Source organism: Phoenix dactylifera, chromosome 5 (assembly GCF_009389715.1).
Source record: "Phoenix dactylifera cultivar Barhee BC4 chromosome 5, palm_55x_up_171113_PBpolish2nd_filt_p, whole genome shotgun sequence".
NCBI lineage: Eukaryota > Viridiplantae > Streptophyta > Magnoliopsida > Arecales > Arecaceae > Phoenix > Phoenix dactylifera.
The window spans coordinates 7,317,390-7,342,520 of NC_052396.1; the positions used below are offsets into that span (position 1 = coordinate 7,317,390).

At 36.5% G+C, this 25,131-nt stretch overlaps 1 protein-coding gene across 2 annotated transcripts; it reads left to right on the forward strand.

Moving 5' to 3' along the window:
• The first annotated feature begins 837 nt into the window (after positions 1-837).
• On the forward strand, positions 838-24,827 carry LOC103697443 (MADS-box transcription factor 50-like). 2 transcript variants are annotated; one of them, XM_026801242.2, is made up of 8 exons: positions 838-1,006; positions 1,097-1,309; positions 22,893-22,962; positions 23,558-23,619; positions 23,737-23,836; positions 23,924-23,959; positions 24,092-24,133; positions 24,441-24,827. In XM_026801242.2, the coding sequence occupies exons 2-8, from the start codon at positions 1,128-1,130 to the stop codon at positions 24,567-24,569; spliced, it is 621 nt and encodes a 206-aa protein (XP_026657043.2). In that variant the 5' UTR covers positions 838-1,006; positions 1,097-1,127; the 3' UTR covers positions 24,570-24,827. The 2 variants fall into 2 exon arrangements, with proteins under 2 accessions (XP_026657043.2, XP_008777520.2); XM_008779298.4 differs by having other exon boundaries at positions 839-1,006; positions 23,918-23,959.
• The last annotated feature ends 304 nt before the right edge of the window (positions 24,828-25,131 follow it).

Consider the following 25,131-nt stretch of genomic DNA (forward strand, 5'->3'; position numbering starts at 1 on the left):
ATGACGGACAGGATGGTTTCTTGTATCAGTTGGCATCATTTTACGGCTGATTTGTGAATAGTCTGGGTGATTCGCTGGAGGCCACGTCGGATGGGGTCGCGTTTGGTGAATTATGTGGGCTACAGTGATCTTTGCTCGGTTTTGAGTGCGGAGGCCTCGAAAGCAGTGGGACGGGGGGGCACGAAGGAATGCACGTGACGAGGTACCCCGCCACGACCCAATTGGTGGGGCGACGATCGCGATGAGGCCGCCGGACCCACCTGTCGCGATCCTAGCGGCGGACACGTACGACGCGCAAGCGGGACGACGACGCCCATCGCACCCTCGTACAAAGTGGGACCCAACGTGCGAGCAACGGAGAAAGAGAAAACAAAAAAATACAGAAGTTTCTGGTAAGTTAAATAATAACTCAGCTGATGTGCCGTATTCCCACTGCCCTATTTGCATTTGTATGTGCACTGTGGATTGTGCCGCATAATAAACCGCTGCGAGTGGTGGAAAGATACCTGGGCCTGGGCGACTCTTTGTGGTGATCTTTTCGAGTTACCGCGGAAAAATATGCCAGGCTTTTAAGAAAACCTCACATCCACGCCACTGCCCGAAATTTGAACCATCCTCGCTGCTGGAATGCAATAGATCTAATAGCGCCGTTGATGGGAGGCCGTTTGAGCTCGTGATATTTTCAGGTCGGTTTCTGTTCCTGATTTCGTTACCCAAAGTTTATCATTTCGCTGGTTGGGTGGAGGCTTCCTTCTTCTTCTTTTATATATATATATATATATATAATATCTATTTGTTTACTTCAACGGGAATGGGATGGTTCCGCTTACCCCATTTTCCTCTTTTTTGTTTTTTGCTTTGGGGGAGGGGGCCAGGGGACGAATAAGGAAAGGAGTGAGGCAGTCCTTTGTGGTTCCAGGTCTCCCTTTCCTTCCACACCTAAGAAGGGCTCCAAGAAAATTCCACTCTGATCGTGCAGTCTTCTGGTTTCCTTTTCTGGTATCAGGTATCCTATTTTCCTCATGCTGGTGTTCAGATCTCCTCCGTTCTCCTTGTTTATTTTTTTTCTTTCTATTTTTGGGAAACTTGACTCCAGGTGAAAAGGAGGAGGAAAAGGAGGAGGGAAGATGGTGAGGGGGAAGACGGAGATGAAGCTGATAGAGAACGTGACGAGCAGGCAGGTGACGTTCTCGAAGCGGAGGAATGGGCTTCTGAAGAAGGCGTTCGAGCTCTCGGTCCTTTGCGACGCCGAGGTCGCCGTCATCGTCTTCTCTCCCCGGGGAAGGCTCTACGAGTTCTCCAGCACCAGGTTCGGCATCACCTCCCCCTTCTTTTCTTTCTTTTCGATTTCCCACTTCTTTTCTCTTCTTCCGATTTTGAAATCCGGGAACATTCTCGATGTTTTGAAGGCTAAAACTCAAAAAAAAAGAGAGGAAAGAAATCCGCCTACGTTTCTTTCCATCGTCGATCTCCGTTAACCCATAATCCTTCAGGAGTCGATTTTCTTAATAATTTTCTTTCGTTCTTTCTTTCTTTCAGATCTCATGGAACTCCAGTCTAAATAGAAAACAATTCAAAGAGGGGTTCTCGATTGTTTGCACCACAGATTGCTCGGTGGTTCCGTAATCGCGAACCGTGAATCCGTGGTGCAATTCTTGCCTAGAGAATTTCCTTCCTGGTCTGCGCTTTTTATCGAGATGCATTCGGGGAACTGTTTTTGCACCCGATTTCTTTTGCGCCGATGGGCCTGGGTTCTTCGTTTCAGCTTAATGAGTCATTTCTTTCTTTCTTCTTCTTTCCCCTTTCTTCTTTTTTTTTTTAATCGTGGAATATAGTACATAAGTCTGTACTCTTCCTTGGTTATTGTCCTACTTTTTGGTGTGCTCCTGCGTTTTAACTTAACCTTGAAAGATTATACTATGGCTTTCATATGGAAACTATAGTACAAAAGGCATCGCTGGCCAAGACATAGGTGGGTCATTCCCGGTAGATTTAGCTTCCCAAAATAGAAAGTAAAACATCAGGGAAGGAAAGAAAAGAATAAAAAGGAGTGAATTTCTCAATAAACGTGATGGTGTTGGAGCAGAAAGTTTGTCATCTTCTCATAAGATTTACTTCTTATTTTATTTCAATTAGAGAATAATTTGTACAACGCGAATAATCTTTTTCCTTTCGACCGAAAGCATAAAATAAAAACATCCTTCATGCATTAATATGTAAAAAATCATCACACTCAATTCCAACGCAAAGTGAGTGTGTACTGTTGTCCAAGTTATTTATGCAATGAAAGCATAAGATACTGTGTAAGGCAGATGCCGTCTCACATTTTTATGATAAAGTTTGTTTCACATTTTTATGATATCTTCATTTGGGTTTCAGCATATAGTCCTGTGATTCACATTATCATGCTGAAACCCAAATGAAGTTAATCTACCTGAAAACTATTATTTAACAGATATAGCTCTTCTATATACAAATTTTCCATTTCCTCCATATCAATGCGTAAATTTTTAGTTCTGTAAGTGTACTAATCTAGAATAGTATCCTAGTGAAACAAACTTTATCTATATTAATATAGTAAATGCTGATGATGTAATTGCAATTTTCCTGGTATAACAACATGAACATGACACTTGGGTTGTTTTAGGTAGTGAAAGCTCTTATTAGAAGAGGAGTTGAATACAGAAGCATCCGTTACAACTTATTGCTAGTTCTATTTTATGTGAAGAATTGTCACGGTGCTGTATGAAGTTTTAGATTTGATGCTAGTTTCACATTGTATTGAATTCTCATCCAAACAACTAATCATCTAAATTTTGAATCTTCATATGCACATAGCTTGACATTCAAAAGGATGCCACTCAAACTTTGTAAAATTGTAAACTTAGCTGAATTTTTCCCTTGATAAGTAAAGTATTTGTTGATAAGATGCCAAAAATTTCACTTTTCTTGTGTGGAGGAAATAATTTTCTAGTTTTGCAGTGAATGAATATAATTTGACTATTTTAATAAGAAGTTTGAGCATATAACAGATTGTTAAGATTAACTTTTTAGAAAAATATTATGCAAACCTAACATGTATTTCTTTACGCTATCGATGCATGAGATCCTTTGAGAAGCTATAATAATCAAGAAGATATATGCTTGTAATAACATGTTTGCTAAGAATTACTTCAGAGCTTTTCAAGATTTCATCTTTAGGTACACTAATTTTCACTTTATATAGAAAAAGTTTTGTGATAGTGAATGTCATCATAACTAGACATCTATATGACAGCAAGCAAGTATGATCAACAGAAGACAAACTTGACTAGAGGTCTGCCTCTACCTCAAGTAAGCACATCCTAGCTTCAGGATGTCATCTTCATTCACTTTGCTGACCGTTCTTTGATTAAATTTTTAATTCTTACTGAGTTCCTATCTTCTTCGCTGCTCCACTCTTTGTATTTCTTAAAACCTCTATGGAACCCAATCAGTAATAGGATTAGGATGTACGGACCAGATTTGATCATTAAAAAGTTTTTGCCATGTAAAGGATGAATATGTTCCATTATATATTTTACAGAAATGTTCTCAGGATAATTTATTGATTAGTTGAGGGAAGCCAGTAATGAAAAACTTTATGAGCATGTCTATCTTTATGATCCATGTTATTCTATGACAAATTATAGCAGCTAGCTGTGCGGGACTACTACAGGAACATTTGGCATTGCTGACGCTTTTTAAGTCATCTGCCGATGCGAAAAAGCGCCCCTGATAGATCCCCGATGCTTGCTAAAGCGTCGCAAAAGTGTCGATAGTGCAGCCATAGAAAAACTATTTTATGATGCTTTTGATTTGTGTTGTGAGTTAAGGAGAACAACATTTTTAAGCGTCACTAATCAATGACGCTTTTACAAATGTCAGCACTAAAGCATCTCTACTTAATGACACTTATTTGTGTCGCTAATTAACAACGCAAGTTAGCATCGCTAGTTATCAACCGGTGATGCTTATTTCGCCATTTGTGTATCTTTTAATGCTGCTTTAAAGTGATGTGGCGACGCTTTATAGCGCCGTAAGTATAAACTATTTTTTTAAAATTTATTTTAAAAAATTTAAAAATTCTGTACACACATAATACACCAAACACATATATAACAATAGTCATATAATAACACGTCTCATATATAAATATAGCAAATATTTATATTGTCAAATAGGATTATATTTACATTGTCAAACATGATTGAATGTCCATTACAATGCAACGTGCCTCGAAAAACATAAAAATATACACATATAAAACTTTTAAAAAAATATATGGCCTATTAGTGGTCCATGGCATCATCATCATCATCATCTCTACGACTGTTAGAAGTATTAGAAACCCATAAGAAAAAGATAGAAACTTTGAGGTTGAGAATATGAAAATCACAAAGTATTATAAATCAGTAAGCATATACAAAAATATACATGATAATTATATAAAATATTCAAATAGATGCAGTTATTTATCCGAGGAGGGACAAACCTTTGCAACAAGGATGTAATCTGGTCAAGCTGAGCACTCAAAAATTATATCTTTGCCGGATAGCTCTGTCTCATCTCCTCTATCTCTGCCCCTAGCCTATAAACATCTGCAGTGCTGCTACTATGTCTAACATCTTGGGTATATTTGTTCACTGACAACTGAGTGGGGGTAATTCCAATGCTATAATTCCTCACTCGACTATAATTCTCTGGTCCCATCAATTCGGTGAATACTTGAGCTTTTGTTGATTAACATGTTTTATAAATAGTTCTCCATCTTTTTTGAAGGAAATGTTTATTGCTTGAGCATATTGAGGTTGAGGATTGTCGGTGACTTAAGCATATTATAGATGGGTCACTTCATCATCTTCTCTTGGACTTGTGCATTATGCCTAGTCTTCTACACTATAACATGCCTGTTGATGTTTTACTTGAATGGCTAGCAAATCAATTGTTATGAGCAGGTGAAGTATTGTGAGAAGAGTTGTCACTTTGGCTTCCACTATTGCCTAACAGTCTTTAGCAGATTTCACTATTGAATCTAAGAGTACTTTGTGCTTTGAGTTTCAAGTCGGCAAGCTCTAGTTCTGCTATCCATCATAAGATTATATTCTCTATTGTAATTCTGTATTGGGCTAATACGTTTGAACAAATTACATGTTGCGTCAATGGGGTTTCAATGAAAATGGTAAACTCAAGCTTTCACAAATGTCCCTATTCTACTTATAGTCATAAGATTATGTTCCATCATAAGATTATAGTCATTGTTATTTCTGGCAAACCCCATTGATGTCCCTATGCCCCACCAACCCCTTCTTTCTCTTGCCTCAAATGTCCTATTCTGCTTTTCTCTTAAAATTGTCATTATCTTCCTTCACTTTCTTCTTTTTCCATGTCTCATTCCCCATACTCTTTTGAAGATAGTGTTCTGGCTTTTGACAAAATAATTTCAGATTTAGAGCCATTTATTGAACAGCCCTAAAATATAGTTTCAGCTCTAGTCTTGAAGAACTATATCAGTCTTTCTTTAGGCTGATTATTATTGTTTTATGAATGTAGGCTTTGCTTTGCTGCAAGGCAATATCACACATTGACAAGGACAAGTGACAATGTGTATTAGCCAATTATTTCATATGTAGTGAATTTAATGAGATATATCGTCAGAATCCTTTTCTATAGAGGAGGAGGACATGGAGGGCATTCAAGGGCATTCAGGGACTTGGCAAGCCTACATCACATTATGGGTGCTAAGATAATCAGTGATAATCCTTTCAAGGATTATAATTCATCGTGTTAAAAAACATGATGGAATGCCAATAACTATTGATTCACTCTAGATCTTTTCATTTAAAATGCAAATAACTTCTGAAACTAGGAAGGAAATAAAATATATATCTTCAAACTGGAAATGGAAAAAATCAAGCAAAAACTCAAAAGGGGATGATTAGGGCATCAAGCAAAAACTCAAAAGAGGATTATTCTGAAATTGAAAAATCACTAGTGGAGAGTGGGTTGATTGAGATCTGTAGGACGGCAACAGCGTCATCGACGGAGGAGGGTGGTCGGTCGGAGCTTTAAAGAACACCGCAGATTGGTGGTGGCTACGAGCGGGGAGGAGGAGGAGGAAGCTAGCGAAGGAGAAGGAGGCCAACGGAAAGGCAGAGGAGAAGGAGACTAGCGGCAAGGCAGAGGCGGAGCTCGGCAGTGGCAGCAATGCTCTGGATTGGAGAGAAAAGGGGCCGATCGATGGTGGGTTGGTTGAGCGATTAGGAAAAATATGTGGAACCCAGCAATGCTTATAAGTGTCGTCTGTTATTGGCTTCCGATGACGCTTTTAAGCATTATAATATAACGGTGCTTACTAGAAGGCGTCAATAAAATCTCTTTCTTGTCAACACTTTTAAGCATCATAATCTCTGGATGCTGATAAGTTGCGTTAGCAAATTTTGGCGTGATAGATAACTTATCAACGTTTTTTTTCTAGTGTCGGCAAATAACAGTCGGGATTAGCTTTTCTTCCTGTAGAGGACTTATCTTAGTTTGATAGCGTGCAAGCCGAAGTGTAAACCAAGGTGGTGTAGGATAATAAATGAGAATAAGTCCAAAACAGTTGGATGTAACAATAGTTTGAAAGATTTTAGCAAAATGCAACTATCAAATACCAAAATATCAGGTCCTAATGATCTATATCTATATGCTTGATTTTTTTCAGTTATTTTTTAAAAGAAAAAAATGACTAATACGATAAACATTGGAGGAGCTCCATCATACCAACAAGGAATTGTTCATTAAGAGTTTACCAACATTAGAACATTGGAACCACACTAAAAAGGTTACTCAATAAAAGGCCTTCATATTTTCCTAATGCTCCTCTAGAGATCTAGATATACAACTAACACTAGGGAAGAGAAATCAATGCAATAACCAGTCTTGCTACTGCCTTATTAGGGAAAGAAAGCATTCTCATGCTTTCATCTTTAGCACATATTAGTTGTTTCTTGAAGATTAATTTCTCCTGGGAATTTAACTCACTTTTCCATCTCATTAAGGCGATCTTTGATCTCCCATATATGGACTACTACAATTTAAGACATGTTCTTGGTATATGATTATGGGCTCTAATGCTCAAAGCGAAGCAATGTGAAAAACCAGGATTTTCCTAACATAGAACTTCTATGTTAGAAGCAATCAGTGATCAATAATAATGATTATGCTGTTAGTATCTGATGCATGCCGCAGAAAATTTCAAAATTTTTTCAGATCACAGCGGAAGGCATGCGCGAGATCCCGTTCATTGTATGAACGTATTTTTACAACTTTGTTTGTAGATAGATTAGGATTAAATTCTTATGAACTATTTTTAAATCATTAAAAAGGTCAGATCTTCATCTTGTACGGGTAGATGGTCTCCGCAAATCTGATTCACGTAGATTTGTTAAAGGTTCGATAGAAGCCGCACACGCGTCCGGTCTCTACGGGTATCCACACGAGGTAAAGCACCGATCGAAGCTTTTGGATCTCCCCAGGGTGCTAGCTCCCTTGCAGAGATGGATATTGATGGCTGATATCCTCCCTTTCAATCAACTCTTGAATGCCTAAGAGAGGAAGAAGAAGAAGGTTGGTTCAATGCAAGGAGAACAAAAGCCTGCAACCTTTTTCTTTTTCCTTCGCGTTGGAACCAAAATGGAGGAAGTAGGAGAGCCGCCAAGGCTCCTTTTTTTTTCTTGTTGCTTGCGGCTCAAAGAAGGATAGGAGAGGAGGAGTTTGCTGCCAAAATTCCAAGGAAAAATCATGAAAATTCGGAGCCTCTTTGAACCCCTCTTTTATGGTGTGTGGATAGAGATGAGCTCCTAAATTTTAGGAACTCATCTTTATCCCTTTGTGAATTCAAAATAGGAGGGGCATGGCCCCTCACTTTTCCTTCACGCCACCAGCTAAGGGAGGGGCCTACGCCCCTCCCTCTTCTCCCATTTGGTTATCCCCCACTCAATCTAATTAAGTGGGAAGGGTTGGGTCCAAGTGCTAGGATTCAATCTTATTCAAAATAGGATTTGCACCCATTTCAATTTTCTCCAAATCCTAATCTAATTAGGATTTAATTGAACCATGACTCAATTGAACTCTTCAATTCTAATCCAATTAGGAGTCTTTTAATTAATTAAATTAAAATTAAAATTAATTAGGACTTAAGAAAATCTTAATCTAATTAGAACTTATCAAATTTCAGCCCTAAGGCAATTAGGACTTTAGAAATCCTACTCCAAATAGGACTTTAATTTAATTTGAAATCCTAATCCAATTAGGACCCCAAAGATCCTACTCCAAGTAGGACTCATGATCAAGTCCAATTAATCAAATTCAATTAATTAAATTAAATTGCAATCCGATTGCAATTATTCCTTTTTCAACTCACTAACTCTTAGTGGGTTAACCAATTATCAATCAAATTGATTATTTGTGATTCCTAATCACAATTCAACCATCGAATCAGCCAACACTTCTAGTGTGTGTGACCCCATAGGTTCTATTCTGACCGGTAGTGAGATATATTGCGATCTCTATCACAATATCATTGAAAACTTCTTTCAATGGGTTGAAACAATTCCAACTCAACTCACCAGGGATCATCGACCATCAAGATGGTCCCTATGAGTCTCACCATCCACCAGTGACACCTAGCTGCATGTAGTGGCAACCCAGTAGAATGGAATGATGAACCTCTAAGTGCATTTATCGTATGATAAAATACTTCTATCGTGGATCCTACAGAACGGAGGTCATGGATAACTCGTCAAACCCCGTCGTCTGTCATATGTCTAGATTTATTCGACTTGAGTTCGAGAGTGGAAAACTCTTTCTCCATTGTATATACTGCCCTGGCTAAGGTTTTATAACTCAGTCTTATAAATCACATAGGATCACTCCTCATCTATCAAGATTGATAGATTTCATGTAGGGGCATACCTTACTCCTATAGTGAACCTATTGCAGCCAATCTAGACTACAAGGACCCATATGACTAGAGACCATGTATATGTATAGTCAAACTACAATAACCCCACTGTGAGTAGCCGAATCACCGCAGGTCAAAGGACCAGTCGCACTACTGCAACATCAAGCAAGTCACCGACGAGTGAATAGACATCCAAGTGACTTCTTGTCTTGGTCACGCTCAGTACTCTTGTTCTCTAACAAGCACCTGCACTATCACTTCAGTGTCTCTACACTGTGAACTCGAGTCTCATCTATCTATAAGAAAAGCGATCTATGCACTGATCTATCGGATCGATCACCGTCCTCGTGATGATCCATTGATCAGAAGTATTTAGAAATTAATCATCAATGATACATGGCACAAATTCTCAACTTTTGAGAATGTGTATCATCTTATTAATTCCTTGGACGATTCATAGACACATAAACAATATGAATGAAAAGAATGCCCATTTATTATTCAATAATAATAAAGTCAAGTACAAAACAATGTTCCAAAATTAATAATGTGTCAGCCAGATTGGCTTCTAGGGCATATATCTAACTTATGCTATCTGAAAATTCCAGATGAAACTTGGTATTAGATGTAAGCTTGGTATATATTAAATAAGTTTTGTTATTTGATGAATCTCCAAACCCATATTTTATAATGCATTAATAAACCTTATTTTTTATAGAAGGAAGGCAACTATTGGTGTAAATAATCTCTGCAGCTCTATAAACATATCAATCTTTTTATTTCTTTATTTTCCTTAAAAATAGAATGTCCTTTCAATTTAAAGAAATTCCTTTAGTTTTGCTACCCTATAAAACATTAGTTTATTTACTAGCCAAAATTTTAAATAAATAATTTATTATTTTACATGAAATATTAATTTTAGACTGATTATTGCCTGACCTCTAGGTCTTCAATTGGTAAGTAATAGTAGAGGAAAATATTTATGCATCATCTCTGCTTGTATCATGTAGAAATTAGAATGGAGAAGTGATGAGTCAACCCCTTATGTTATATGAGAAAAACCAAGTAACTAAATTAATATCTATGAGCTTTATTTGCAAATCATTCATGTCAATTAAGTTAGAGTTAATAGCCAAAATTTGGGGTTAAGGATTTAGCAATCAAAACCAATAACTTCTGGGGGTCATAAAGATTGTTCTCAAGAAGGATATAGACTTAGTTTTGAGTAAATAGAGCTAACCTTTTATCTTCTTCTTCCTCATGCAATTTTTTTCTTTTTCTTTTCTCTTTTCCTCTTCCTATTCATTTCTTCATCTTTTCAAATTCAAGTACTAATATGTAACAACACTTATGCTGAATAACAAATGATCAATTTGAGACATGATCTTGCTAAAAGGGATTGCATAGAGATCACATTTTCAGCATTCTTAAAAGGCAATTAGATTGCATGGGAGAGTATAGGATGGTGGGTAGGAGAAAAATTTGTCTGCTCGAGTTTTTTTGAATAATTCACATTTAGATGTCGATATATTAACGCCGCCCATTTTCCTTTTAGCTCTACTATCATTTCCATGCAACCTTCTCAAACAAAAAATGACCAAGCAATGGAATTCTACTACTAGAAGTGTTTCATTAATCTAATCTCCATAATATAATTTTGGACTTTTGTGAACTTTAATAATATATCCCAAATCTCTTGAGATGCATAGCTCGCAAAATTAAATTCAATCATGACATATCCCTTTCTTCCTTTGCATTAAACATTTTTCTTTAGGGTATTATTTGTCCTCAAATCTTATTTCTTCATGGTCATTAAAGTTTCATTTGAAGCATGCTTAACACCATCTGGTCATTATAATTTAGATCTTTAATCTTGTTGACAATCCAACAAAATCAACAGTTAGCCAAGACTGATTATAGATCCAAACTATACTAGAAAGAATCTGCAAAATCAATGTGTTAGAAGTGCAATATTGATTTTCACCAATTATTAAGAACCCAACTTGCGAACAAATCCTAACCATATACATCAAAAAATAAAAGATCGAAATGTTTGGTAATATGCTTCAAAGCCCTTAGTTGACCCATACTTCATATAGATCATTCCTGTACAGCTTTTCAATGCTAGATACACAATAGGAAAGTGGATCTTCTCAGGAACCTTGTTCAGATATCCCCGTCTTCATGTGGGTTGATAAATATGAGCAAATGAAAGCTGAGATACGTAAGAAACTTGTAATAGTGATGTTTTTGGTACTTGAATTTGGCTATTCTATATCAAATATTGCAATAATTTTGATTATCATTTGATAGTTTGCCACTAAACAGTAAAACGATATATAAATTTCTGAACACGTTTTTTGACTGTTTCAGTAATGAGAGCATAAAAAATGATACAACCAGAGGTCCTAAGATTTAGAACATACTTCACAATATGTCTAAATTATTTTATTTAGTTTAATATATCATCATTGTTTTTCCTCATTTCAATAGATATTTATATTTTGTTCTTTTATAATTTTCAATTAGTTTTACTGAATCTAGACTTAGACAATCAAAATTGCAAGAAAAATCTTTTTTTTGGCTGAAACCAAATTTTCAAAATTTTTATTCATAATGATTCTCAAGGTAGTGGTGGTTAGAAAGGTAAGGATGGTCCATGGCCAAAGGCCTAGTCTTAATCGGAATGAAACACACAACCTTGCCACTGTAACAATAAAAACAAGAGAAGGATGCCAAGAAAGACAAGATTCCTGATGACATACTACTATGGTAAACATAGTATCATGGTAATCCAAGTCATAAAATTGCCAATGTTCTATTAGGAATCTAAGGAATTCTATGGTATAAATGGAGGTATGCTTAAAAGTTTTTTTTCTAGTTGTGGGTCAACTCTTTTAGTGAGAGCCACAAACTCCTATGTAATAGGATTTGGTTTAGTGAAATGTATCTCCCAACAACTTGAAAGTGTAGAATGAGGAAAAGAGGAGTCGGGAGACCCTTTTCTCTATTTTTGGGTATGGTTGAACTGGCAGCTGTTGGTCAAAACTGATGGGCAGTAGGTAAAATTGGTCAGTATCTATTTGTTTGGGCTAGTTTGGATCGTGGACAAATCTGACATGAGATTCCATCCTAATTCTTTGCCGACTTGAGGTATAGGGGTACTGCTTGGTTGGTGCAATATCATGAACCTTGGTTTTATGTACCAAGGTGCATGAATGGTTGAGGGTGGACCATATTGGCTTGGGTAGGGTATTGCTACTATAAGGGGGCTTGGCATAGCCCCAGTACAACACATGGTACTATTGGTTTGCCAGCTCTAATAGTAGGTGGGTATGTGGTATATGTAGTAAGTGAAAGATATTAATACCTTATCAGGATCAAGATTAAGACATAAAACATTGTTTCAGATATTTTTTGTACCTTGTTGATTCCTTATTAATGAACCAATAAGGATTCGCCAAACTCTTAATCCACACTACATGGATTTCTTGGAAAAAAACATACAAAAAAAAAAAGAACTTAATTTGGGTTTGTGCCAGGATATTGAAGAAAGCCAAATCAATAAGCATAACAATTTCAACAACTTTCAATAAAACACCCCCTCATTTGAGATAATAATTGTTTTTCATCCAAACATGATTTATGTGATTTGAAGAGTGTTGAAAAAAATTCTTGCAGTGGATTAATGCGTGTTCAGAAATAACCAATTCCGTAAGAACAAATCCTAGTAAAGCTTTCTTTGCAAGGATGCCACATGCTTTTGGATTTCAGGCTTCAAGTGCGTAGTTGCGTTAAAGTTCTAATTCTACTGTTCTAAATTATACTTTTATTTCAAGACCAACAATAAAGTAATAAGCAAAATTGTAATTCTAAGACAGTTGTTATTAATGATTTATACCATCTTCCTAGCCTTAATATGTTTCTATGCCAGTTATGCTTTACCACTAGGTCTTGTGGCTAAATGGGTGACATTCCTTGAATATTGGGGTGGTAATAGCTGATTGCGCGTTTCTGCTGATTTGCAAGTCTTCTTCTAGGCTAGCTTATTTGGAATCTAGAAAAAACAGGGAGGGGTGGGTTATCTTGCATTAGAGAACATTGCTAGGTATTGTACTATGATGCTTATAAAAAAATAATCTTTGTTTCCTATCACGTCACATTCTTTGGTTCCTTTTGCATTCGTAAGATTATGTAGAGTTGGTGCCATGCTATGCACACCCATGAAAACGGGCCCCAACTTGGAAAGTGTTGGACAAAAACATAATTCACAAGGGGGAGGAAATACACGTGCTTTCTCATCCATGGAGGGATGAATTCTATTTTGAAATCCAAGACATATGACCCAGAATTTCGATGGGAATCCACTTCAAAAAGAAGAAATACAAAGAAATTTATTCCTTCCCTTATGATTACGCAAGGTGAGAAGAAAATATGCATATTTCATTCATACACTTGTGGTTAAAGATTTGGAAAAAATCTTTTTTGACATAGAAGTCGTGGTTCTAAATAATCTGCTAGATGGTTTTTCATGTAGTTTAGGGTTAAAACACTATAGACCAAAATTCATGACTAACATTTATTTATTCTTGGGTTTAACTAATGCCCTTTGTTTTAGGGGTTGTTAACTTAAGATCCAAGTTTATTTCATATCTAATCATATTTAGTAGATTTTGACATGCCTTAATTAATATTTTTTTCAAGGAATTAGGTCTATTCTTAGTTGGCAGAATCAGGAGAGGGTGCACAAGCCAATCTCGTGATGCATGGAAGTACATCCTGTAGAAACCTTTTTAACACGGAAGCACTAAAAAAGCGAGAGGGGGTTCAAGATTCCCGAAAAATTCTGTAAGGGATGCATTACCCTAGGTAGAAAATTCCGATATCTGAGGGTGTTTGAGCAAACTTAATTAAACCATGTTGTCTTGGCTTGAAGGTGTTATCATAGGATCAGGGATGTAAACATCATTTTATTAAGGGTTTGGTTTCATTTAGTTAATGAATAGATTGTTTCTTTGGATTAGATAATATTTTTCATTGTTATTTTCCTTCTTTCTCATATATTGTACATTTGATACTTAGATTAATTACAACAGCTTGGCGAGTTAATTCCATCTTAAGCATCAAGCACCACAATGAACTCTTGTTAGTTACTTGACACGAGTGAATGGTGCCAGCAAGCATCAAAGCAATATAGGGAACTAAAATCAAAGTACGCAAATAATTAACCCATAAACTAAACTAGAAGTAGATTTAGAAGATAAAAGGATAGCTGCAAGTAAAACTAAAGGCTAGAAGGATAATTGGTAGTTTTACTTCACTACCGATAGTCTTCATCAACTCCTAGCATCCACTAAATTCCTTCAAAGGTTGTTGTGACTTACCTGAATCGATCAACTCACCATCAATATTCTTTAGAATTCACAAGGGGCTGCTCTGAAAATCCACAAAAGCATGCACAAAATCCAGCATGCAAAGAACCTATGAACATGAAATCAACCAAAAAGATACTCCATTGTTTGATTTATTTCTTTGAGTACATAGTGGGGATATTTATGATGATGGGGCTGCCAAGGCCCATAGTGTTCCCAATTCTATAAGGATGCAATTATTCAAAATGGATACAGAGATACTAGTAGAAGATACTCTTCCTAAGTCTATTAGTATTTCTAACCAAGGATTCAAATCTTGTGGAACAGAGCTGTCTCTATTTTTTTATGGAAAATGATGCATCATGTCTCAACATTCAAGATAGTGGATATCCCATTTTTGTCTTGATCTTGTTCTATCTTAACATTCAAGACCAATGTTTGCCGTACCGACCCTACCATACTATAATGGTACCAACCTTGTTCCATATGGGGGGCATACTGACACTCAGTATGTTGAATCGTATAGTATACCGACACTCAATATGTTGAATCGGGTAGCATACCGGATGCACCAATACTATGATAGAATGGTACTGGGACGAGATCCAGAACCGGTATGGTGTCCGGTACAGAGACGACGAACCTCGTTTAAGATATTATCTTGAGTTTTCCATTGCCCCACCGGTATTTAAATCCTTGCTTCTAGCTTTGTTAGCAAAGGAAAGATTAGGAATGACTGACCACACATATTTAAATATTTCGTTTCTAACTCTAGTTGGCTGTTGAGTGCATGAAATAGTGTATTGGGTGAACATTGATGCTCCATAATTTTCACTTTTGAGCGGCATCATCATTTCTAGATGACTTTATTGGAAGGGAGCTTAGATTTTCAATTTTTACTACGACGACGAACCTTGTTCAAGATGTTATCTTGAGTTTTCCATTGCCCCACCGGTATTTAAATCCTTGTTTCTAGCTTTGTTAGCAAAGGAAAGATTGGGAATGACTGACCACACTTATTTAAAAATTTCGTTCCTAACTCTAGTTGGCCATTAAGTGCATGAAATAGTGTATTGGGTGAACATCCATGCTCCATATTTTTTCACTTTTGAGCGGCATCATCATTTCTAGATGACTTTATTGGAAGGGAGCTTAGATTTTCAATTTTTATGAGGTTCGATAAAAATCACCATAGTATATATGTTGGTTCAGTATGTGGTATATAGCATTAAAATCCATTCCGTCAAGTACCTCTAGTTGATAAGCATTTGGACCAAAGTTTCTTGGCAAAGCAGCACGGTCTTCACAGGTGTTAGTGGGAAAGCACTCTTTATGTTAGTACATATGGCCTCATCCCTTGATTTAAATTTCACACCTTGGATATATGCTATTTTTTCTGAGATATGGGGATGAGAGAAGGCCAAAACATGTCTTAGGCTTCATCCATACAACATCTGGAGGAAATCTTTCTTGTCTCGAAAAGCAAATAGATGTTTAGTATTGTAAGCAAAGGCGTGCAAAATTTATTCTTCGTTGTATTTTCTCCTGATAATGCAACCAGTGCCCTTTTTAGAACAGTCAAGTCCGGGTAGGTGATCACAAGATCTTCTCTCAAAGTATTTGGTGGCACAATTTTAGCCAAAATACTTGCAGCACGAATATTGTCCCTCCATACGTGTGGCACAATAATCAACACTTCCATAATTTGGAGAGGAGGTGGAGAACATCCCAAAACAATTCCCATCCATTTCAATTCATAGTTTGATATGACTTCCTTTCAGCTTTATGACATGTCTCCATCATAGGCATCCAATAATCCAACATATGATAACAAGGTTCCATTGGCCATGCTGGTCGCTTGCTTGGCATTTAAGTTTCAGTTATGAACCACTGCCGTAGTCTTGCCTCTTCCAAAGTCACCTCCTAGCTTGTCACCATGCAACTGGCTGATAATTGGAAGGTGACAGTATATTTTATGAATGACAAGCTGCTTTTCTTTGAATAGATACCCTTCAATAATATCAAAGTAATCGTCTTTTTTATTTTGAGCATCATGAAATTTAGCAAAGTGAGGACATCCTTATTATGATCCTGTATATAAATTAAAAACTTCCAGTTTAAAAGAGTCTTTTAAGAGTGATAAAGTTTTCGAGTAAGTGCATTTACTTCTTTGTTCACGACACTTGATTTATAAAAAGTGTGTTTTTGAAGCCATTAAATCCCTTTATCATTTTTAAGTTTAATTTCTTTTGAGTATGAAATGGATGAATGGTTTCGTGATTGAAATGTAGCAAAAATTCTTTACAATCAAGTAATATCACTGAAAGCACAAGCCTTTCTAATATATAATGGATTTATTGGTGCTAATTTAACATTGCAGCCCTATAGCATCGCATAAGTAAATTGTCATAAATTGTTCAATTATCAAGAAAGAAGCGTCAATTGTTAAGAGATTTTGGAATTTTTGAGCGTAATTAACTACAACATGGTTGGTTCAATTGGAACAATTGATAGTTTTTGGTGGCAGTTAGGGCTTCAAATTTGTACTTGTACATACCATGGATGGCTAGAATGGGGTCAAAGGCTTAATGACTATTATGAAATTCGGTTTCATTTGAAGCTTGTATGAGTGTAAAATGCTTCCTCTTTACTGGGTAAGTGTCCAAGCCCCATCTATTTTTTGTTGTCATATTCTTAATGAACAAAATTCCCTTGCTTTGATCTATATTTCTTCTCTTTATCTTGATCTTAACTTTCTTGCATCAAATTGGTTCTAGAATAGACTTTCCTTGCAAATATTCATTTAGATTGGAGTAGTCCTTCATTTCAATGACATCTTTGTCACAATCTTTTGATGATTTGACCAAGTAACCTGTATTATAGCAGATGAAGAATGGTGTTTAACAATTTGATGAGAAACTTATGAAGGTTTCGTTAGGGAGATGGAGAGTCTATATGATAAGAGGGGAGGCCAAATGAGAAGGATAAATGGATGAACAATCATTCACAACAAGAGAAGGAGATGGATAAAGCGAGCTACAAGCTCAAGCTATCTCATATATCTAATAGTTTATTTATCACAATCTGTCCTTTACTATCGACTACATGGTCTATTTATACTAGTCTAAGCAACATTAATCATGCTTCAACTCTCAACCATCCAATTCAATGCCATTACAATTTCCAAACCTAAAATAAATGTAAACACAACTTATTAGAAACATAACATACTAGAAACACAACTTACTAAGCCCAACTTACTGAGACACAACTTACTAAAAATTAAAGAGATGAGAGATTGACTTGACCAAAGGTAGCTTCTTCTACACTACATCATCATCTCTGGGTGAGAAAGAACTCGACCCCGAGTTGTCATTCGACTCTCCATAGTAAAGTGTCAAATCTCGAACATTGAAAGTGGAATGAGTGTTGATGTTGGGAGGGAGCTCATCCTTGTAAGCATTATCATTGATCTTCTTGAGAATTCGACAAGGGCCAATCTTTCTTTCTTTGAGCTTGTTGTAGGAACCTGAAGGAAACTACTCTTTTTTTAAGAAAACCCACACATCTCCTTCATTAAAAACTTTGGCTCGTCGATGAAGATTAACAACTCTTTCATACTTCTCATTGCTTTCTTCAAGCTTCTTTCTTACTTCTTCATGAACTCTTGCTATTGAAGTAACAAAATCTTCAACCTTCTTATTAGGCAAGGATGGATTTGGTGTAGGTGCAAGATCAAGATAATGTTGGGGAAGTCTTCTATACAATACTTCAAAAGGACTCACTCGGTAATGGGCTTTGTTAGGAAGAATTGACTTGGGAACCAAGTCAATTTGATGTTGAATGTCTCGTAGAGGAGGAAGCCCATTAGGTTACTCATCGGGCATAACATCACCAAATTCTTCCAAGAGTGGTTCTAGCTCACTAGGAACACCTATGGTCTTCTCTTTTTCTTTTGCAACCAACAAATAAACAACCCCACTTTCTTCACTTTCTTTTACAAATTTTGACATAGTGAGAAAATTACTATCCTCCTCTTGTAAAGATTTGGGAGCTTTTTTTCTCTTTAGATGGTAAAAGAACAATCTCAACCCTTCCCATCTTAAAGGTGTAAGTATTCTTACACCCATCATGAATGGCATGCCTATCATATTGCCACGGGCTTCCTAAGAGTATGCGACATACATCCATAGGAACTACATCGCACCATACTTGGTCTTGATAATTTTTACTAATAGAAAATGAGATTAGGCAGCGTTTAGTAATATCTTTATCTCATTACCTTTTTTGAACCAAGCAATCCGATAAGGCTTTGGATGAGGCTCGGTTTGAAAGCTTGAGCTTGTTCACCATTTCTTGAGAAGCAATATTTTCACAACTTCCTCCATCAATCATAATACTATATATCTTACCATGAGTTTTACACCGAGTTTTGAAAATATTGGAGCGGAGCCAATCTTCATCCAAACTAACATTCGGAGTAGAAAGAACCCTTTGGAATACAAGACTTTCACTTTCTTCCGGTTCAACCTCCACTTGCTCAATCTCACCTTCTGCATCATACACAGGCTGTTTTGAATCATCAAAGTTTTCATATTCTTCTTCTTTCACAAGATTCACACGAGTATCAAATAATGACCAATTTGTCCGCGCTTGAAACAAGAATTGAAGCGGCCAAAATAATTTCCACTACGAGTATTCGAAGTTGGTTTTGTAGTGTCTTTAAGGACACCATGAACATTAGAACTTGTACCTCCACCATGTGAAGACTCCTTTGGAGGGCGGGTAAAGGCTTTGTACCTCCACAAATTTCTTTCTTTCACTACGAGCAAGTTTAGCCTCTACTTTCAAGGCTAGTTGATACGCATCATTGAGTTTCTATAATCGATGCATTTCTACTTCATCCCGAATTAGAATTCTTAGACCTTTAACATACCTCGACATAAGTTGTTTTTCGGATTTTTGAAGATCATTGTGAGCCATTAGCTTGGAGAATTCTTCAGTGTAATCAATCACATTTCTAGACTCTTGACAAAAATTATTGAATTGAGAAAAAGCTATTTGAGCAAAATCCACCGAAAGGAATCTCCTTAAGCCTAGATTTTATTTTCTCCCAAGAAGAAATCTTAGGCTTTTCCTTGCGAAACCGCATCTCTTGAACTCTATCCCACCATGCCGAAGCATAACCACGAGGCCTTGTAGCAACAAGCTTCACTCTTTGAATCTCCGGTGTGTCCTTGTATTCAAAAAAAATTTCAATGATGCTAAGCCATTCAAGAAACTCTTCGGATAGAAGGCGACCATGGAATTTCGGTAAATCAATTTTCAAAGTATCGGAATCATGATAGAACATCCTTTCCAATCGTCCTCCATAATTGGCATATGGATTCATATCGGATTCGTCACTAGAAGACCCACAGCTTGAACCATGTTGCTCATTGCGAGCTTCTCGCAGCTCAAGATGCAAAGTAAGTTCCTCGACTTGTCTTCGAAGTGCTTGAAGTTCATCATCCCTTTTATCCCTCATTCGGTTGCCATGAGAAAGAAGAGAATAATATAAGCGCATAATCACAAGCTCTGTTTCCAAATGATAAGGGGGAAAAGGGCCAAATGAAAAGGATAAATGCATGAACAATCATTTACAACAAGAGAAGGGGATGGATAAAACGAGCTACAAGCTCAAGCTATCTCATGTATCAAATAGTTTAGTATTCACAATCTGCCCTTTACTATTACCACATAGTCTATTTACATTAGTCTAAGCATTAATCATGCTCCAACTCTCAACCACCTAAGTCAATGCCATTACAATTTCCAAACCCAAAATAAATGTAAACACAACTTACTAGCAACACAACTTACTAAGCACAACTTACTAAAACACAACTTACTAAAAATTAAAAAGATAAGACTTTGACTTTTTGACCAAAGGTAGCTTCTTCTACACTACATCACCATGCAGGAGATGTTGATATATATGTCAGAAATTAACTTGACCTAAAAATTTAAGCCATTAGGTTTTGCACCCAATTCTCTTTTGGGACTAAACCTCAAGCATGATCCTCAACAATTTTCCCCTTCATGTGTGAGCTGATTCAACTCTTCCTCGATTATGATCCAACAATCTACAATCAAGCCTTGCAGTCAATTATTCTTTGAGTGCACATTTTACTACTTCAATTAAGAGCACTCTCTCCAAAAGCAACGCTTCATGAAGATGTGTTATCACTCTAGTCTAAGAGCCACCTGTTTTTTTAAGAGCCATGTTTCATTTCACCCTTACATAACTTTGTTCTTTCAAGAACCATATCTGAGCTTGTGTTGTAAATACACGTGCTCTGTAAAAGTAATGTTTCTTGAAGATGTGTAATCACTCCAGTCTAAGAGCCACCTACTTTTTAAGAGCCATGTTTAATTGCACCCTTACATAAGTTTTTACTATTTCAAGAACCATATCTGATCTTGAGCTAGGAACCAGGTCGCCTTGCTCAATCTAGTCCACTTGCCACACTCACCACGTTGCAACCACCATGAATCCACTCCAATGACCCGCATGCTACCATTTTTCCTAAGAGCTATCAATTTTGGTGCCTTTGTATGTTGGAGAGTTTGCCCAAGATCTTCAGCTATTGCTCGGATTAAGGCTCAAGTTAGATCCGTGATGTGTCTGGTACAAACTCGATAAGATAATCCAAGTTTAGATTCAAGTTTGGATCCATCAAAATGAGTAAGATCCGAACTCGAGTCCAAACATGATTAGTAGATGGATTTGACTTTGGGTTCAAGTGTTTATGGGGTTCAATTCATAACAAAATTTCATCTTATGTTTCTTAATGCTGTTGTTTGTTTGTATTCTCCTTCTACCATTTATTAGAAAATAAAGTTATGACTTTAGAAATATGAACTACAACGAGAACAACTAAAAAAAGAAAACAAATAATGAAATTTTACAATAATCGGGTACTAATCCAATTTAGGTTTCTGACAACCTTGTTGAGTCAGTTGGATTCCATATATAGGATTTAATTTCTTATTCGGTTGGACTGCTAAAATCAAATCTAAAAACCTAATAACCCATATGTGTGTGTGTGTGTGTGTGTGTGTGTGTGTTAGTTAGTTAGTTAGTTAGTTAGTTAGCTAGCAATATAAGGAGGATTTGCTATGTTACTTGTGTTGATTGGAATTAGCTCACGTTTTTGGAAGTGACTTACACCCCTAGTTTTGATACCACTTCTTGGATAGATGGAGAGGGTAATTAGGAAAGCCTTGATATACATGTTGGAACCTAACTTGCTCTAAAGGCATTTTCTTAGGTTTTGAATTCAATTATGTATATCAATCCTTCACACTTCCACAATTCATTCCATCCGGGATTAAACCTCACAAGTGATTCTCAATAGGCTCATTCAATTTTGCAATTGATTTTAATGGTTGAGCTTGTGATACAACCTTGTATCATCTATGATCATGGAGAACTCATGGCACATATCCTTGACATGATCAAAATCCCTAAAAATCAAGTATGTCAATTCGAACAATGAGTGATCGAAATTGTTTGTCACTATTAAACTCAAAGATGAGTTTTTTTTAATGAACTAGGGGAAAAGGATAATAGCTCATGATTATAAATATTTATGTGCACGGTATTTACGAAACACCATCGTCCATAACTATCCAATTAACATTTAGTAGCTAGAATTTCATTACTAGCATGCCTGGGAAAAGGCTGATTGAAAGTTTCTGGAAATTTAAAACTCACCAGGAAAGAGGGTTTTATTTTGGATGGCATTGGACATTTAAGCAATTTTTAAGATCCAAAATAACTAGCTAGCATGCAAGCAATTACTAAATTCAACTGTTGCTTGGCCTTATTAGTACTTCATATTATGACATGATTTCGATAGATAACATTGTTTAGTAAGAGGAAGAAGGCAACCATTAGTATCATGTTAAATAACTTTTGATGCATGATTTGAGAGTTGAGAAATTCTCTCACATGGGTCTGCGAGATGTGAACACTGATATTTCGTATATATCCTGTCTATTTCTAGTTTGTTCTCTTTATCCTAAGTTTTCATTGTTTCATAGAACTCTTTTGCACCATATCCATTCTGATGCCAGAGAAAACCTACATGGGTGAGGTCAGCTGTGGTGACATGGGTATCGCCTAACCTAGTTGCCCTACTCCCTTGACTTTCTTTACTTTGTAATGAATTCCGAGAAGCTTATGCCTTTAGATATCTTATCTGCTAGCAAGGTTAGGATTTCAACCAATGTTAACGTTAGATCATGAAATATTTCAGATTTTCATGGTAGATCTGCAAGGGAGAGCAAGAATGCTTGCTCTTTTTGATCAACAGGAAGTTGGATGAGATTCTCCATTAATATCTACTTTTTCATAATTGTGAATATGAGCACTATATGCACGCATTATTTAAACGAATTAAGTTTCTGCAGCATAGTTTTTCCTAGTTTTGTTTATATATATTTCATCTTTCCATTCCCCAGTTTTGTATTGCAAACTGATACCTTTCGTTATTCTTGGGATTTTGTAGCATGGAGAAAACAATTGATCGCTATAGAACACATGCAAAAAATGGCATCAACAACAGTGAAGTAACTCAGGTGCAAATTTTTTGGTTATTTTATTTTTCTTGTACAGTGGCTTCAGTTGCTTCCTTTATTGGATCTTTGTAAGAACTGATCAGGTGTTGGTTCTCTTGAAAAAAATATGCACTTGAATTTATAGTAAGATTCTCCAAACAACAAGTTCAATGTAAATTTTCCTGGCAGATTTTCAATGTGTTTTTACATACCTGGATTGTGATCTTGAAAACTAGTCATTTATGCGGCAAATCTGCAGCAAAAATAAAAAGATTTTCACGGCAGAGATTCAATATGCTTTTTACATGGTCAGATTGTGATCTTGAAAAGTAGTCATTTATGAGATAAATTTTCAAAAAAAAAAAAAGACGAAAGAGTGCTTAAAATGATTGTATTGGCAAGTTCACATTATAAACCCCTATGAAGTGGTGGTATGAATGATAAACTTATAAAACAATGAAAAATAGAAAGAAAATCTGCATTATCATTTCTTACAGGGGAGCTCCAAGTTATACGTACTCCAGAATGATCATAATCATTTCAAAATAGTCAGATCACAGTTGTAAGATTTATATTTTCTACTATGCCTAAATTTCTTTAGATTGTCTAACTGCAGCAATGGAAGTTTGAAGCTACCAGCATGTCAAGAAAGATCGAATTCCTTGAAGTTTCCAAACGGTAAGTACGTAAACTTTGAACAGGTACTGCAGTTTCCACTCCTTTCTCCTAAATGTTGACACTTGAGAAGTACATGAGGTATGCCATGTAATATTGGGAGTATTAAGTATGGTGCAGGAAGCTCTTAGGTGAAAGCCTAGAATCATGCTCTGTTGAAGAACTGCATGAAATAGAGGGTAAGATAGAGCAAAGCCTCTGCAACATCAGAGGGAGGAAGGTAAGTTGTGAAAAATAATTAGGTTTATTTTAATTCAGCCATAAACAAAAAGCATATCTTTTTGACTCATATAAATTCCAGAATCAGTTACTAGGAGAGCAGATTGCACAGCTCAAAGAACAGGTAGATTACTAGCTTCTCTATGATAGCTGTGTTACATTTTGCTGAAGGATTTGCTAGATCCTAAACTTCTACATACATATATATATATATATATATATATATATATATATATATATTGTTCATCAAATGCAGGAGCAGATGCTCACGAAAGAGAATGCATTACTACGAGAGAAGGTAAGTAACGAGTTGTCTAAAATCCTCTCCATCAGTAATCAATGTATTAAAAGTTCCGCTCCTATCAGTAATTATGATCAGCTACTTTGGCAAAAGTAGTTCTTATCACCCACCATGTTATTGTTGCTCCTATGGCAATATATGCAGCATTCTTTCTTTCATCATTCATGGGAGTAATTGATAATGTCCTGCGATAATAAATAATCACATCAAACATGTATCTAGCATGAATTATTTGATCTGTCAATAAAGGATAATAAACAAATGTCAAATGTGTAACTAATATAATCTTTTGATATGTCTGAAGTGCAAGCTACGATCTCAACCACCGCAAGCTGCTCCAGAGGAAACTGTTCCATGCGACCACGACAGTCAGAATATGGAGGTAGAGACAGAGCTGTACATTGGATGGCCTGGAAGGCGGAGGACCAATTGAATGTCGCTAGGTTGACTGGCAATTCAGTTCCGCTAAAGCGCGTCTATATAATTTAATAACATACCAATGGCTCTACCTCTTTCGACAATAAGTGATATGTTGATGTGCTGAAATCTAGTGTCGTGCCGGATTGTTGCAGGCTTCAATCAGAAAGGGAAAAAAATTCAATAATGAATGGAATATGTGGAGAAGGCAGTTTTATATTGCAGAACATAGGCGATCTTATTTAGCTATAGTATACAAATGCTTTATGCTAAAATTCTATCCTACTTGTGATAAAAAAAGTTGCCCACAAAGTGTTTAAATGAAGGTGCGTGGTAACGGGAGCACAAGCAAGTTTGTTCGCCACGAGAATTTTCATGGGCCTTTTTCCAATGCAATTTCCTATAATAGCAGACGCGAGAATCATGGATGGCTGCACAAGATTTGGAGGTGGAGCCAACTAGCCCACGGAGGAAACTGCTCTCGTCCTCAATTCTTGCCTCGGGAGCAGCTGAATGAGGTGGTTTCTGAGTGTGGGGTTGGATTGGATGAGAAAAATAATGGACTGGGGGTGGAGGAA

What these genes read in the sequence shown, in the direction of transcription:
- LOC103697443 (XM_008779298.4), top strand. Translation starts at nt 1,128, where the DNA reads ATGGTGAGGGGGAAGACGGAGATGAAGCTGATAGAGAACGTGACGAGC. An exon ending in TTGCACAGCTCAAAGAACAG is followed by an intron (nt 23,960 to 24,091) that starts GTAGATTACTAG and finishes CATCAAATGCAG; the next exon opens with GAGCAGATGCTCACGAAAGA. An exon ending in ATGCATTACTACGAGAGAAG is followed by an intron (nt 24,134 to 24,440) that starts GTAAGTAACGAG and finishes ATATGTCTGAAG; the next exon opens with TGCAAGCTACGATCTCAACC.